The sequence below is a fragment of the Orycteropus afer genome, unplaced genomic scaffold, assembly GCF_000298275.1.
Source record: "Orycteropus afer afer isolate SDZICR_OR568_19922 unplaced genomic scaffold, OryAfe1.0 scaffold00066, whole genome shotgun sequence".
Classification (NCBI taxonomy): Eukaryota; Metazoa; Chordata; class Mammalia; order Tubulidentata; family Orycteropodidae; genus Orycteropus; species Orycteropus afer.
The window spans coordinates 5,796,878-5,813,638 of record NW_006921653.1 but is presented as its reverse complement, the minus strand read 5'-3'; the positions used below and the strand labels follow the sequence as shown (position 1 = coordinate 5,813,638).

The window sequence follows — 16,761 nt, the reverse complement described above, 5'->3', positions numbered from 1 at the left end:
CACAAGAGGAAGACAGAATCACCATCAGCAGCCCAAGGTTATTCCTGTGAGGCCAGATTTGCCACCACCCTCCAGCCTTTTACCAATTCTGACACCAACCTTCCCTCCCACGGCACTCACTTCTTCTCTGCTGGGTTCGATAATTTGTTGCAATGGCCACAGGAACTCACAGACAGTACTCATAATTATGAGATTTATTAGGGAAGTAACAGGCTACAATTCAGGTTCAGGAACACCCTTTGGATACAATTCTTTGATCAGAACAGTCTCCCCTCAGCTGTGCCCTCAGATGCATCTCTCTCTCTGGCCCTTGGCCTCTCGGCTTGGCCTCTGTCTTACCTGGGCAAGTGTTACAGAGCTCTTTTAGCTCTGCCGATAGGTGCACCTAGGTGCACCCTACTCCGTCAGCAAGCCTCCTGCCCAAGATCACTTAACTTTCTCACTCTGTGGGCCAGGAAAGCCCGTCGCTCTGTCTCGTGCCTCTTGGTTCCACTGCGACCCTCTCTCTGTGCTGGGGCATTTCGGCCAAGGAGGTCTAGTGCAGAGATCTCAGATCTGAGGATGAATTCTACTTCACCAACTCTTCCCTCTTGATGGCAGTGAGATCCCCTCTCTGCCTCTTGGAGGGCTCAGTTTAAGCCTGGCAGAGTGATACAGCTAACCAATCCCAACATCAGAATTCTACACACCTTATTTGCATGGTCCCACCCAGTAATCCAGAGGGTTACAAAGACTATGGCTAGAAAAGCCATACCAAGTAATTCACTGCACTGCATATGGTAATTAGTGGGAACTCAAAATATTTGCCCAAAATTATAATTAAGTCACAAACACTTAAATTCAGCTACACTGGTCCTAAAAATGACTTAAATTTATCAGCAGCTATTAGAATTGCAAACATTTGCTATTATACCCTCCATTGTATCCACTGACAGACACAGTGTTTTTAGATACAGTCTTTAGTTTGTAATTAATCTGTTGTGAGCCAGATTATATGAAATTGAGAACCAGTCATTGAAGGAATTAATTTCCTCTTTAAAGTAGCAGACTGAATACATTTTGATAGATGTTATTATCTGTAAAAGTCATAGTATGCTGTCATAATTCTGAAAAGGATGAAATAAAAAATTATTTCTATATAAACATAAAATTGGAGGCCATTTTAATTTTAAAAAGAAAAATTTATTTCATTACCAAAAAACTTCCAATCTGATTTTTTACCTCCCTTGGTACACATGCGTGAGGCTACAGAGTCTGAGTATGAAAAGCTTCTCAAGTTAACCATTGTCAAAGAATAATGGTAGTGTTGAATAGTGATCCTTTTTGTCTTTCAAGTTTAAGGACCACAGTAATTCAATTAATCAGAAAGAAATCACACTCATTTTGGAATTCTCACCCTGAGACTCTCTGCCTTTGAAAACGCTAAACAAACAAAAACACCTGCCCCTTGTCAGTTCTAACTCATGTCAGCCCCTCAGAGTGCTCCAGAGGGTTTTCAGTGGCTGGGTTTTTGGAAGTAGATTGCCAGGGCTTGCTTCTGATGTGTCTCTGGATAGAGGTGAACTGCCAACCTCTCAGTTAGTAGCCAAGCACTGCTTTACACCCAGGGACATCAGAGCTCAATATAGGGATGATGAAGTAAATTCTGTTTCATTTAGGAACAAATTTCAACAGTTATTTGGATTATTTATTTTATTTTGTTTTTAAAATATGTATAAAACTAAAACTAAACTTACTGCCATCGAGTGGATTCCAACTCATAGCGACCCCCTTTGAGTTTCTGAGGCAGTAAATCTTTACAGAAGTAGATTTCCAGTCTTCCTTCTGCAGAGTGACTGATGGGTTTGAACTGCCAACCTTCTCGTTAGCATTCATATGCCTTAGGCACTGCACTATCAGAGCTCCTTTGAAGTATGTATAATGTTTGAAAATTTAGTAAACCAAAATATGTCAAATTTTTCTTGTGATTTCCAGTTTTAAATATGTAAATAAGTTAAACTGACCTGAAGCTTTTGGCTACCTTTGCAAACATGTTAAAGATTTAAGAGAATCAAGATCATAAATATTGTCAAGAAAATTCTTCACTAGATCTGTCCTCTGGACTATTGGATTTCGATCTTTTTTGACCATGATCCACAGTAAGAAATAATTTTATTTCATGATCTAGTGTAAACATAAATACGTATGTAAACATGTTCTCCCTCTCTGCCCTGCTCCTTTTTTTCCCTTTCTTTCATGCTTGTAGCAAACACCTTATAGCAGTGGTTCTCAGACAATTAAAATATAAATAGTGACATTTTAAATATACAAATGACCACCCCACACCTAACAAGTCCAAATTTCCAAAGGAGAAATAGGAACCTGTAGTTTTATAACCCTATGATTCAAACTCACCAGCCACTCCTCGGAAGGAAGGTTGGGCAATCTACTACAACAGTGATACCTCCTCGGAAACTCAAGGAGAGGTTGCGATGAGTCAGGTCCGACTCGATGGCACATAACAACAACACAGTAATGATTTATTCTGAGAATTATTTATATGTAAGTACAAGATAAAAACTTCTTTAGCATGGTTTGAGGACCTTATGCTCTGACCCCTGCTGACCATCACCAGCTTCCTCCTCTGCTGTTCTTTCTTGTCCTTGTTTCCTACAGTATAGTCTGATGAGCTACTTCCTGGCAGCCTGCATACCTCTTGTAGTTTCTTTGGCTTTCAATTCCTTTGCCTGCTTTTTAACCTGGAAGTCCCAATTCCTTTAAGCTATGCTTTAGTACAGTTTTTGGCACATAACAGCACTTAATCTGTTTTGGCCAAATAAATAAATGTCCATCCATTACTGTAATGGACACTTTAGAAAATTTACAAAGTAGAAAATGTGGTCCCAGTTCTCAAGGAATTTGTTGCCCTGTGGAGACCGGACAAATGTAAACTGATATAGTTCTATGGAGAGTACGACTTTCCATCACAATATGCATTGCTTACATTATAATGAAGTGTGTCATCCAGTGCAGAAGAGCAGATCTTTAAGCCATTTGTGCAGAGATGATATTTTATTCTGACACACCATAGTCTAAATAAGCTGCATGTTTGTGCAGGCTATAATTAGTCTTTGACAGTAGTTACACAACATTTAAGGATTCACAAAACAGTAAACAGCTCTTTAATGTTTAATTTACCAATTGTTGAATATTAAAAAAAAAAAAAAAAATCACCAGCTTGTATAGTTAATTTTCTGTCTTCCTTTTACATGATAAGAATCTCTGGTGGAAAACGGTAAAAAGAGACCTACAGATAGGGAAAAAATATTTGGGTATGACATATCTGACAAGGGGCTTATCGCCAAAATTTATAGAAAACTTTTAACAGCTTAACACAAAAAGATAAACAACCCAATTCAAAAATGGTCAAGAGACATGAACAGACACTTCACTAAAGAAGATATACTGGCGGCCAGCAAACACATGAGGAAACACTCATGATCATCAGCCATTAAAGAGATTCAAATCAAAACAACAAGGTATCATCTTACCTCAGCAATAATAGCAAAGTTCAACAAGGCAGAAAATAACAAATGCTGGTGAGGTTGCAGAGAGATTGGAACTTTCATACACTGCTGGTGAGACTGCAAAATGGTACAACAATTATGGAAAAAGGTATGGAGTTTCCTTAAAAAAACCTGAAACTAGAAATACCATTTGATCCAGCAATTCCATTACTGGGAATATATCCTAAAGACGTGAGAGACAGGACACGAACAGATATATGCACACCCATGTTCATCACAGCACAATTCACTATAGCAAAGAGATGGAAACAACCTAACTGTCCATCAACAGATGAACGGATAACCAAACTGTGGTACATTCACACAATGGAATACTATGCAACATTAAAAGTAATGAAGAATACATGAATCATCTTACAATGTGGATGAATCTGGAGGATATTATGCTGAGTGAAATAAGTCAATCACAGAAGGACAAATATTGTATGAGCCCATTATTGTAAAAAGTCAAGGAAAGGTTTATTTAGGGAAGGAAATTCACTTTATTGGTTACCAGGGATGGGAGGGAAGAGGAGGGAAAATTTCAGACTAGTTGGGGGTCACATGTTGATTTGGGTTAGGGGAAGGATGGTATGGAAAGAGTCAGTGACTAGCATGATGACAAAAATAAAGTAGCCACATACATTACAGAAGCAACAGAAAGCAGAGTTGGAGTAACTTCTCAGAGACAAGCAGACACCTTGAGAGAGAGAATCACTGGGCCTGCTGACTTGGGACCATAGTCTCAGGGGTCATCATGCTCAATTGGCACAACATAGTACATAAAAATCTTGTTCTACAACCTACTTTGGTGAGTAGTAACTGGGGTCTTAAAAGCTTTCTAGTGGCCATCTAAGATGCAACTATTGGTCTCCTCCCATCTGAATCAAAGAAGAATGAAGAAAATCAAAAGTATCTGAAAACAGTTAGTCTAAAGATAAGATGGACAATGAGGACCTCAGCCTTCATGACCCCAAGAACAGAATAACAAGATAGTGCCTGGCTACCAATGCCAACCACTCAGAAAGGGATCAAAACTGGAGATCCTGGATAGAGTGGGAAGAAAAATTTGGAACAAAATTCAGAAACACAAAAATGACCAGAATTACTGGTCTGACAGAGTCTGGTGGAATCCCCCAAGACTATGGCCCTTGGTTACCCTTTAGGCCTAGAAATGGACTCGTTCCCATGGATTGGCCCTCAGCTCAACAATAGAAAGACCTAAATGCAGAACACCTACCCCAGGGTGATGCACTCATGTACTCTAGGAAGATGCACTCCTTAGAGCATCAGCCATGAGGCACCAGAAGGGGCAGCATTCACATAGAGGGAAAGCCGGACAGACAGGTGTACATAGTTAACAAGGGCACAGGGAGGGGTTAGTCACAGGTACAAAAGGGAATGAGAGTTTGTTATGGTCAGGGATGGTAAATCAGGGTGTGGAATCAAATGTGCACGGAACTGTTGAATGTAAAACAAATTTGCTCTGTAAATTTGTACCCAAAGCACAATAAAATTTTAAAAAGAAAAAGCTCTGGTGGTGCAGTGCCTAAGGCATCTGACTGCTAACCAGAAGGTTGGTGGTTCAAATGCACCAACTGTTCCATGGAAGGAAGATAGGGCAAACTACTTCTGTAAAGATTTACTTTCTCGGAAATCCAGTGGGGGTTACTGTGAGTTAGAATCGACTCAATGGCAGTGAGTTTGATTTGGTTTTTGGTTTTTAGTAATGATCTTAATAATGTCAAATAACACATTTAAAAATTAGGGAACACCATAATTTAAAATTACAAACATCTTTGATTCATCATTCTTTTATTTCCCATATCTAGTCACCAGATTAGGAGCTCTGGTAGTGTAGTGCCTAAGGCACTTGACTGCTAACCAGAAGGCTGGCGGTACAAACCCACCAGCCACTCCTCAGAAGGAAGATTGGGAAATCTACTTCTGTAGTGATATCACCTGGGAAACCCAAGGAAGGGTCACTATGAGTCGGGTCTGACTCTATGGCACATAACAACAGTCACCAAATCTAGTTATTTACAAAATAAAATTGGATCTAATCATTTCTTTTCCCTTCTCATTGTTACTGCATCATGCAAGTCCACATCATCTTATTACTTGAATGCTAGGAGTGCCAGACAGAAAGTCAGTTTTACTGTCTTTAGATCTACCTCTACATCCAAGGCCCTGGTCCCTACAGTATGTTGATGAAGTTTTTAAGATACTGTTTTCTTTTATCTATTATCCCTTTGCTTGAAAAGCTTTCAATTGGCCAGCAGCGTCTACAAGATCACATCAGTTACCCATCTTGGCATTCAAAACTTGTCACAATTTGGTTCTACCATACTCCCTGACCCTCATTTTCCACTGCCCCTTATTTTTAACCTCACATAATCTTGACTTTGACATGCTAATTTCTTCTTTGCAAATGCTTTTCAACTGTTTACTTTCCCAATAATGTCTTTCATTCCTTTCTCTAAATCCAGTTTATCTTTAACCCTGACCCTAGTTCCCTCTCTAAGAACTCTTCTATAACATCTTCTGATAAAATGAGCTTTTCCTCCTTAGGTGTCTTCTGATTATCAGTAGACAGAGTGTCTAATATTGCACTGTGAAAATTCTGTTCTATGCTTTATTGTAGGAGCTCTGGTAGCATAGTGCCTAAGGCACTTGACTGCTAACCAGAAGGCTGGCAGTTCAAACTCACCAGCCGCTCCTCGGAAGGAAGATGGGGCAATCTACTTCCATAGTGATACTGCCTTGGAAACCCAAGGAGGGGTCGCTATGAGTCGGGTCTGACTCAACGGCACATAACAACACACAACAATGCTTTATTGTATGTGGTATATTTTGCTGTTTTGAGAGTTGGCTGGCATATTCAACATTGAATTTGGGAGGTAAAATATGAGCCCAATCAGGATCTATATAGAATTTATTTACATTATACAAAACTGTTTAGCTTTTTATACTTAGATCTGTGTGATTAGAGCTTCTGCTGCGGATTAGCAGTTGGAAGTAAAAATCAGGATTTCCTGAGAATAGCATGTTCTTCATACATTTCTTTAATAAATATTTTCCGAGTACTTTTACTGTGTACCAGGCACTGTTCTAGTTGTTGGGAAAACAGAAGTAAATAAAACATACAAAATTCCTGTCTTTGTGGACCTTGAGGGGCAGACAAATGAGAGAAAACCACGTAGTGCAATGAAGGAAAATAAGTGATGAGTGATTGAGGGTGAGGAGAAGAGATGCTCTTTTAGATAATGCAAGGAAGACCTCTCTGAGCATGACACTTCAGAGATCTGAATGAAGTGAGGGAGTAATGGATGGGAGTGTGTGTGGATCACTGCAGCAGATAGCAGCAACTATGGAAGCCCTGAAGCACTAGTATGTTTGACTTGTTTAAAGAACAACCTGAGGCTTTTGTACAAGTTCATCTGTAAAAGTTAGTCAGGACTTCATGTTTACTGCACTTTGGGAACATGGCATTCTTAACTCTCCCTGTCTTTATTAATCTTCATATTTGCAGCTTGTGGTGGTTATGTTTTTGTGTCAAGTTGGCTGGGCCTGGTTGAGTGGCTGGGCAGCTGGTGGTAGTTGATCCCCATGAGGAGACTGGCGATCAACTCCATGGTGGGATCTACCACAAGCAGCTGTGTAGCTGCCTTTGGGTATGTGGTCTGCTTCCTGTATATAAGAAGAAGGATTGGGGATAGTTGCTAGCCTATGGCACGCCTGGATCCTGCATGTAGCCAAGTCGTTGCTCAGCAGCCTGCTATGCTCTGCCAACCTGGGGACTTACAGTGGACTTAAGTTAATGGCCTTCTGTGTGATTGGTAACATCGGGACTGTGCCTTTTTCCTTGTCAGCCTTGGGGCTCTCAGGCCTCAGCAGCCAGCAGCTGTCTGAGTGAAGAAACGCCTGTAGCTCCAGTGGGCCAGCAGCAAGGAGGCAGAGCTGGACCCCAAGGTTGAGGGGTTTTCACCCAGCCCCTGGAGCCTGGCACTTTGAACTTGGACTTAAAGCCTCCAAATTGTAAAAATAAACTCCTGTTTGTTAAGGCCATTCCATTTGTGGTATATTTCTGTCAGAGTGACACTAGGTAACCAGAACACAGCTCTTTCAGAAATGTGCTGATTAATACTTAAGTGATTTGAATAGCCTTTCAGTTTTCTTGCTTCTGAAGCAGCCAACTTCTTATAAATTTCTTCACTACTCATTATTTTCCTCAAAAATCTCTCTTTAATTGTAATTGTGGTTTCCAAAGTTTCCTGCGTCATTCAATTTCATGTATTTCTCCAAATCTGTGACCATAAGGACTGCTTAGCACACACCATGCTTCCTAACAAATGGAAAATCCTTATGTTTTCACTTAGCAGTCCCTCTACCAAGCTTTAAGGCAGGCTCTCTGGGAGCTGCCTTCCTTACCCCATTAGTGTGTGAAAGAGCCAGATCCTTGAACTGTAAGTGATGAAAATGGGTTTCATAGCTGAAGAATTGTTACCCGGCACTTTTCCTTTATTGCTTAATCACTGAGATTTTCCCAATTTAGTGTTTACAGGAGAAAGATTTTTATTTCAGAGATTGGAAAAAACAACTTAGCATTTTATAGATTACATAAAAACAGGGCAATACTTAATTTTTATACTTTTTATAACCACATTTAACTGCCTTAATCCAGTCTTATAAGTGAACACTAATTCTTTTGCCCAGGGCTTGAGAATATCAGTAAAGATTGTCAAGGAAATCTGGCTTTATAAATATTTTCTCCCATTGTCTTTTGTTCAGATTCTTGGAAAGTGCTATGGAGAAGGGCAGAAAAGAAGATAAGATTTGTTTATTTTCATTTGCTAGAAAAAGCTGCCATTTTTCCTTTACTAGCAAAAGCAGAGAATAACTAGCAAGGCACCTTGTCCATGAGGACAATATTGTTTGCTTTGAAGCTCATGAATGCACGGAATCATCTTCCCTCTGCTTCTCTTGTACGTAGGGTCACTGTGAGTCAGAGCCGACTTGGTGGCACCTAACAACAGTGTATAATGTTATTAACACTAATGAAACTTAACGTGTATTTTGCCCAGAATTTTCAGTCTCTTTTATCTTTCAAAGAACCTATAGTGGTTGACATAGGTCTGTAGTTTTGTGCCAAACGAGTTGATTCTGACTCATAGTGACCCTATAGGACAGTGTTGAACTGCCCAGTCGGGTTTCCTAGGCTGTAATCTTTATGATAGCACACTGCCAGTTCTTTGCCCCTGGGGAGTGAACTGAGTGGGTTCAAAGCACTAACCATTTGGTTAGCAGCTGAGTGCTTAACTATTGTACCACTAGGGCTTCCAAATCTGAACTAATTTTGTATAAAATTGAACAATTAATCTCTGCATTAATTTGTTTGCACTCACTAGATGTCAAACTAGCTTCGTTTTTAATCTCTAGAAATAGTGACTTCTCTTTCTATACCTGATTTTATGTCCAAATTGTTTTTCTTACAGCATGACCAAGTGCACCTTACTTAATTTTATATTTTTTGTTCAAAGACTGAAAGACCAGTGTGGCTGAAGCATAGAGTGAAGGGCAGACTACAGGAGATGAGGTGGAGAGAGGTCAGATCTTACACAGTTATATGACAGAGATGATGAGGAGCTCAGATTTTATTTGGAGTGAGATGGAGAACCATTTAAACAATTGATGTGATTTAGATTTACATTTTTAAAAGCTCACTCTGGCTACGAAGAAACAGCAGGGAGCAACAATAGATGTAAGGGAGACCCAAGAGGCAGCTCTGGCAGTTGTTAGCTGCTATAAATCAGCTAGGAGCTCTGGTAGCATAGTGGCTAAAAGCACTTGACTGCTAACCAGAAGGCTGGCGGTTCAAACCCACCAGCCACTCCTCGGAAGGAAGGTTGGGCAATCCTACTTCCGTAGTGATACTGCCTCGGAAACCCAAGGAGGGGTCGCTATGAGTCGGGGCCGACTCGACGGCACATAACAACAACAACAACAACATAAATCAGCTGGCTCGTGACAACTCCATGTACATCTGAGCAAAACATTGCCCAGTCTTGTGCCACCTTCACGACCGTTGGTATGCTTGAGCTCATTGTTCTGGGCACTGTATTTTGAGTGCCTTCCAACACAGGGGACTCATCTTCCAAAACTGTATCAGACAGTCTTGTGTTGTGATCCATAAGGTTTTCATTAACTAATTTTCAAAAGCAGAATGCCAGGCTTTTATTCTTAGTCTGAAAGCTCCACTGCAATCTGTCTACCCTGGGTTATGTGCTGAAACGCTGGTGGCATAGCTTCCAATGTTATAGCAACATTGCAAGCCACCACAGTACCACAAACTAAAAGACCAGCAGTAGCTAATCCAAGCTACTGGACCAGAGTAATTAAAGAGATGGAAAGAGGAGGGCAGATTCAGGGTATGTTTTGCAGATGAACGTTTATGGGACGTAGTAAGATTGATCATGCCCAAGCTTGATATTCCATTCATGTCACTGAAATGGCTCTATTTTTCTGTAGTTGCCTATGCTTGTGTGATTTTTATTCTGATGGGCTAGTGCCTTTGCTGTAGTTCAGTGTAGGTTTTGGGCATGTAATGTACTGAAAAGGAAAAAAATTGGGAGATACACGGTTAGGAAGAGAAGTCAAAGTTCTGCCCACCTAAGTATGTAACATTTTCAGATTGAGGAGACTTTAAAGGTGATGTTACGAAATTTTTCTAAACCTTTATTCAAATAATAATGCCCCAAACACTCCAGAAAGCAGCATTTCTATATGACATGAATCTCACTCCTCCCACAACTTCTGCATACCTTTTCCACTAGTGAATGAGCAATGCCTTTGTATTAAGCTCAGAGGGGTTTTTACTAAGGTTTCTTAACCTCCATACTGTTGACATTTGGGTTGGATAATTCTTTGCTGTGGGGTATGTCTGGTGCACTATAATATGATCCCCCAGTTGTGACTGCTAAAAAATGTCTCTAGGCAATGCCAAAGGTCCCTGGAAAGCAAAGTCGCCCCTGATTGAGAACTACTAGTTTATATTAAGCAACAGAACTTTCTCACAGTGCTAATATTAACAATAACTGATATTTATTAAGCACTGGTTACAGTCCCCTTATACTACTGGAACCAATAAGCAATTGGTTAATTTTTAAGATGTATTAAATTTATAAATCATAAAAGTACATACATGTCTTAACTTACCCTAAAATACATCCACTCAGCAATTGGTTGTTGGGCTGCAGTCTTTGATTATGAATCTGCTGGCTTAATTTCCAAGTTGTCACAGTACATAATGAATGCCCCTTCTACCATTTCTACTTTCAGGTACTTTAAAGTGGTACAAGAATTGCTTTCAGCTTTATTCTTGCTTTTTATTGATACATAGATTTGTCCAATTTACAGTTTTCCCACCCATACCTAATTTAATATTTGGCTTTGGGGGAAGGCAGAGAGACAACTAGCTTCTGTTTCTACTACATTCAACCCAGCTTGCACATAAAACCAGAAGTCATTTATACTGTCACAGTTCGTGAGCTGCTGAATATTTAATTACATAATTATCCTAAGTACAACAGTTAGGTTTAGTGACCCTATTAGGGCAGCTCTTTGTGACCATACAATTTATCTGGTGGGACAGAAGCACACAGGGGTATTAGAGAGCAGCCTCCCAGCCAGTCTTCAGGGTACCATTTCTTGAGAGAGCCAGTGTACCAGTCAGTCAGGCCAGTCTTATCAGGTGGCTATTGGTTAAGAGGCCCAGCACCATGTAAAGTACTGTATGTACTTGCATCATCTCCTTTAATCTTCACAGTAGTCCTAAAATATAGGTATATTAAAGTTTTTGTTTTGCCTTTAAGAAAACTGAATTGGAAGTCTCTTGCACAAGGTTACATAGGTAATTATAAATAAATGGACCAACATGTGAAGCCCATGCAATCTAATATGTGCTTTTATCACAAGTCCAAGGGTATTTGTCAGTTTTCTACAGAGCACTAGACTCCAGTCTGGTCCATGATCACAGATGACATCTCTGAATCCTGACAAATCATCAAATTAAGTGCTGTGGCAAAAAATGTGGAAAGATCAATGTAAATCCATCCCTTAGAACAATTCAGAAGATTGATATGAAAGCTCAGTGACTCTGAGGCATCAATTCCATTTATTTAAGGATAACTCAGATAAAACTATTAGTTTCCTATTGCTGCCACAACAAACTGCCACAAATTTAGTGGCTTAAAAACATCACAAACTTATTTCTTACTTAATTCTATAAAGTTACCAAACTTAATTCTGCAGGTTAGAAGTCTGACACAAATCTCACTAGGCTAAAATCAAGGTGCTGGCAGGGCTGCATTCCTTTCTAGGGATAATCTGTTTCTTTGCCTTTTTCAGCTTCAAGAACACACCTACATTCCTTGGCTTGTGACGGCCTCCATCTTCAAAGCCAGTAACATTGTATTTCTAATTCTTCCAGTCACATCTCCCTCTGACTGGGAACTCTTCTGCGTCTCTCTTCCACTTTTAATGTCCCTTGTGATTACATTTGGTTCACCTGTGTAATTCAGGATTCTACTTACTGTAAGGTCACCTGAATAGCAATATAAATTTTACCTGCAACCTTAATTCTCCTTTGCATGTAACTTAACATATTCACACGTTTCAGCAATTAGACATGGTCATCTTGGGGGGAGCCCATTATAAACATTAAGATAATTCAAATGGCAGTGATATTAGTAATCACCCATTTATGAAATACTGTGCTTAGCCTTTTATCTCATTTAATTCTCACAACCCTTCAAGCTAGATAGAATATTTTTACAGATGAAAAACTGAGTGCCAAAGGCTGAGTAACTTGCCAAGCAATAAAGAGCTGGTAAATGTTGGGACTGAGATTTGGAGTGTATCTCACTCCAAAACTTTTTGCTGATATATTAAAAACATTTCACTATGTTCTAACATGTTTCCATTTTAATTTAAAAATAACCTAGAGACTTTAAGGAACTTAAATAAGAAAAATTTTTTCTTTGGCATATTTAAAAACTAGTATTTTGAACAGTTATGGAAAACATTAATGTAATTATAATTCATTAACAATTTTTGCAAAGATAATAAGGTAAATAAATGTGATATCCATTTTTAATTGCCCATTTTAGGTAAAAGTTTAATTATTTAAATTAAAAATTCAGGTCCTTGAACAGTTAAGTAGCTTCCTGGGTCTGACTGAAAACAAACCAAAGGTATCATTTAAAAATAAATCAAAAGGCATTTAACATAACTGACTGAGGAGGACCTAACCTGCAAAGTTTGAAAGACAAATGCTTGACATCTTTTAATTTTTATGTACTATTTTATTACAGGAGATGAGTATGATGTATGTGCCATTTGTTTGGATGAGTATGAAGATGGAGACAAGCTCAGAATCCTTCCCTGTTCCCATGGTATGAGTAATTACACACTAGTTTAAATTTATTTTATATACAGAGTAATTTACATTTAGGATCATATTAGAGGGGAAGAAACAGAAAACAGCACACAAGGCAGGCCCTGTACTAATTAGTGGTCTCATTAAAGGATGGATGTGTATTTATAAAAATTTACAAACTTTCTTGTCCTGTTCTACCTGCATATGGATCAGAAACAAGTGAATAAACATGGAAAGAGATTAAACATAATGATCTCAAGCACAATGTATTAACTAAAACATGTATATTTTGCCTTCAACAGCTTATCACTGCAAGTGTGTAGACCCCTGGCTAACTAAAACCAAAAAAACCTGCCCTGTCTGCAAGCAAAAAGTTGTTCCTTCTCAGGGTGATTCAGACTCTGACACAGATAGTAGTCAAGAAGAAAATGAAGTGTCAGAACATACCCCTTTACTTAGACCTTTGGCTTCTGTTAGCACTCAGTCATTTGGGGCTTTGTCAGAATCTCGCTCCCATCAAAACATGACAGAATCTTCAGACTATGAAGAGGACGACAATGAGGATACTGACAGTAGTGATGCAGAAAACGAAATTAATGAACATAATGTCGTGGTCCAACTGCAGCCTAATGGTGAACGGGATCACAACATAGCAAATACTGTTTGACCTTCAGAGAGCAATTGGTTTATGTCTCTTGGAAATTATATTTAGGTATATAATTTGATTTTTTGGCTCCTTTCAGATTTCTGTAGAAATAACTTATTTTTTAGTATTCTACAGTATAATCAATTATGGAAACAGGCTTTTTGATCCAGTATTTGTCTGCAGGAGTATACTTCATTTCACTGATAAGTAATAATAGAAAGGTGCTGTAACTCAAGCATCAAACTCTCCTTTTGGAATGAAAAATAACCAAAACATTAAAAAAAGAAAAAAAAAAAATTCTCAGTATAGCTTGCAACTAAGGCCTAGATCACAGTATGCAAATGTTTTGTGTTTTACACAAAAAGTCTGTGCTGCTGCTACCTGGCATGAGCTAACCCAACCTCTGTAAGTTACCTAGAGTTGTTGAATTGGAATGTTTGTTGTGGTATTTTTCCAAATTGCCAAAATTAATGAGGTAGCAAAGTAAGTTGACTTTTTCCTCCTATCAGCACTACAAAGGAAAAGATTATACTCAAAGCTGTCTTTTTCCTTCCTATTCTCAAGTAGTCATCCTGTTAAGAATGGTCTGTACTAGTGCAGATATCAAAAAATTTTAAAAGGTTTTTAATACTTTATATTGTGTTATGTATGAATTTGATTCAGCAACTAATGCCTCTGGACTTTGCTTACTGAGTTACAGTAGCCTTTGGGTTGTGTGTGGCTGTTATCAAAGAAAAAAAAAACTAAAAATACCAAATTCAGCAATTGTTCATACTCAAGATGATATACCTCTTAATAAAGAACATCTTATACTAATTAGCCCTGCTAAACTGTGTACAGAGGCAAATGTTCAAGTATTGAATTTGAAAATAAGTGCTTATGTTTAACAGAACTAATGATGTATTTTAACCATGTATTATGAAAAGCTAAATTATATTATACATTATAACTGTAGAAAATATAGACTTATGTATATCAAAATGCTAAAAAATTTTATATGGCCTTGTAAGGGGAGTTTGAATGTTAATAAATATCTTTTCCACTTTAAAAACCAGCAAATGTTTGTTCTACTGTAATCTTACCACATTAGCCTTATTAATATGCAGTGCTATAAAGGTGAGAAATCAGCTAAATATATGCATATCATAGAATTTTTATAAAAGGTAACAGCTCACAATTTGTAACCCCTAACAAAGTTAGAACTGCAGCCAAAATTGTCCCAAATAGTGTATACTGTGGCACTATGTTGTAAATTATGGTACATCCTTACATTAGATTGTTATATAGTCCTGAAAGGATAGATTTATCTGTACGGACATGGGAAACTTAATATGAAGTGAATAAAAGCATGTTATAGAATAATAAGCATACTAGGTATATGGGACTTTTGTTGTAAACAAACGGAAATTTCACTTCATGAATTTAAAAAAAAAAAACACACCTTTTAATTTTATGCACACGTGCACACACAATTATTTCCACTTTGGAAAATAAAAGGTTGAATGCAGTACATTATCTACTGTCTCATACCACTCAATACCCCTTTTTTACCATGGAAGTTAAACAAAACTTTGGAATCTGACATACTTGCCTGGCCCTAACCTTTCTAATCCTGTACGATCATCTGCATAGTTTCATTTAACCTAAGGTAGGTTATGAGAACACTGAGCTCAGTGGGTGACACATAAATGCACAGTACGTAGTCACTTGCACAATAATGATTAAACTAAAATAGTAGCACCATACCTAACACTAATATTTTATATTAAGATCTTTTATAGTTTTTTCATGATTGGATAACTATATAGCTTTTTTAATAGAACGAGTAGAATTAAAACTCAATTTCTATTTAAAAAAACCTTCCTAATATATAATTTTCCCTACTATAAACAGTATTACTTAAACATTAGAAATCAAAATGTAGTCACCTGGTAACTTACCCCAGAGATGAAATTCATCATCTTGATACACTGCTTTCACGTGTATTTTACACTGTTGTATAAATGTATTTACACTGTATGTTAAAATGCTTATATCCTCTTAACATTCAATGGTGAGCATTTTCTCATGTTCACTCTTCAAATGGATATACATTTATTCAACCCATATCCCTCAAAGTTAAACTTTGTTCAAGTTTTCTAAGTTTAGTAATGCTTTGTGACTTACAGTAAATAAATTTGTATAGCTCAATTTCCTTACGCTAAATTCAGAGAACTAAGAAATAAGCCAAGAATACATGTCTGTAGTTTTCACAACTGTTTTTGCAAATGAAACTGGGAGAGGGGGCTGATGACTAGTTTCATTATTTAGTATTTTAGCTGATAGTTGCCTCTACCATCTTCCACTCCCCTACCAGCAACCCCCACACACACACACCCATTTACCAACTAACAGATTTTTATTCAACAAGGATTTCACAATTTTGCCCACTGCTTTCTGTAATAATTCACCCTAATAGCTCTTCACAACTAAAGTATGAATGCGTATTACTGCAAAATCTCCCATCAGCACAACTGAGCAGCCAAATTTTCATTTGCAAACTTTTGTCCCTAGCAGGGATCTTAATAATAACAAGCAATACTGTCTTTGTTGTTTCATAGCTAGGATCTGCCCAACTACCAAAGTAGCTGCAAATCCTTTATCTTCCACACTTTTACATGCCTATATATGTAACTCCTAATGACTGACAACACTGTCAAATAAAAAAATTTTAGTTATACTGTGTATATTAAGGCAAGGAAGTTAATTCCTATACCATAAACACTGTTTCTAAAAGGGCAGCTTTGAGGCTACTTAAAAATAAGTCACCTGGTGATTGTTTAAGAGGGACTTGCTTAGCCTACAGAATCTCCACCTGCAGGGAGCCCCAAAGTCCACAATCTGCATTATAAACAGCTCCCCAGTTTCACCTTAGATCTACTAACTTTTGAGCAGTTCTGCTTAAGTTTCTGCTTGAGAGTTCATGGTAATAATGATCTTTGTAAACAGTACTAAACTACCTATTTACCAAACTCACCTAACACTTCTCACGGATTTATCTTAGGACTGGTAGGATTAAACTGGACTATAGGAGCTCTGGTAGCATAGTGGCTAAAGCACTTGACTGCTAACCAGAAGGCTGGCGGTTCAAACCC

The 16,761-nt window shown here is 38.1% G+C and overlaps 1 protein-coding gene across 1 annotated transcript in view; it reads left to right on the top strand.

Annotated features, from left to right (window-relative positions):
• RNF13 (ring finger protein 13) overlaps window positions 1-13,648 on the top strand; it is a 150,146-nt gene extending 136,498 nt beyond the window's left edge. The window contains exons 8-9 of the mRNA XM_007940182.2: window positions 12,917-12,997; window positions 13,284-13,648. Of these exons, the coding sequence (XP_007938373.1) occupies window positions 12,917-12,997; window positions 13,284-13,648 (446 nt within the window). The remainder of the gene's footprint in view (window positions 1-12,916; window positions 12,998-13,283) is intronic.
• Window positions 13,649-16,761: the final 3,113 nt, after the last annotated feature.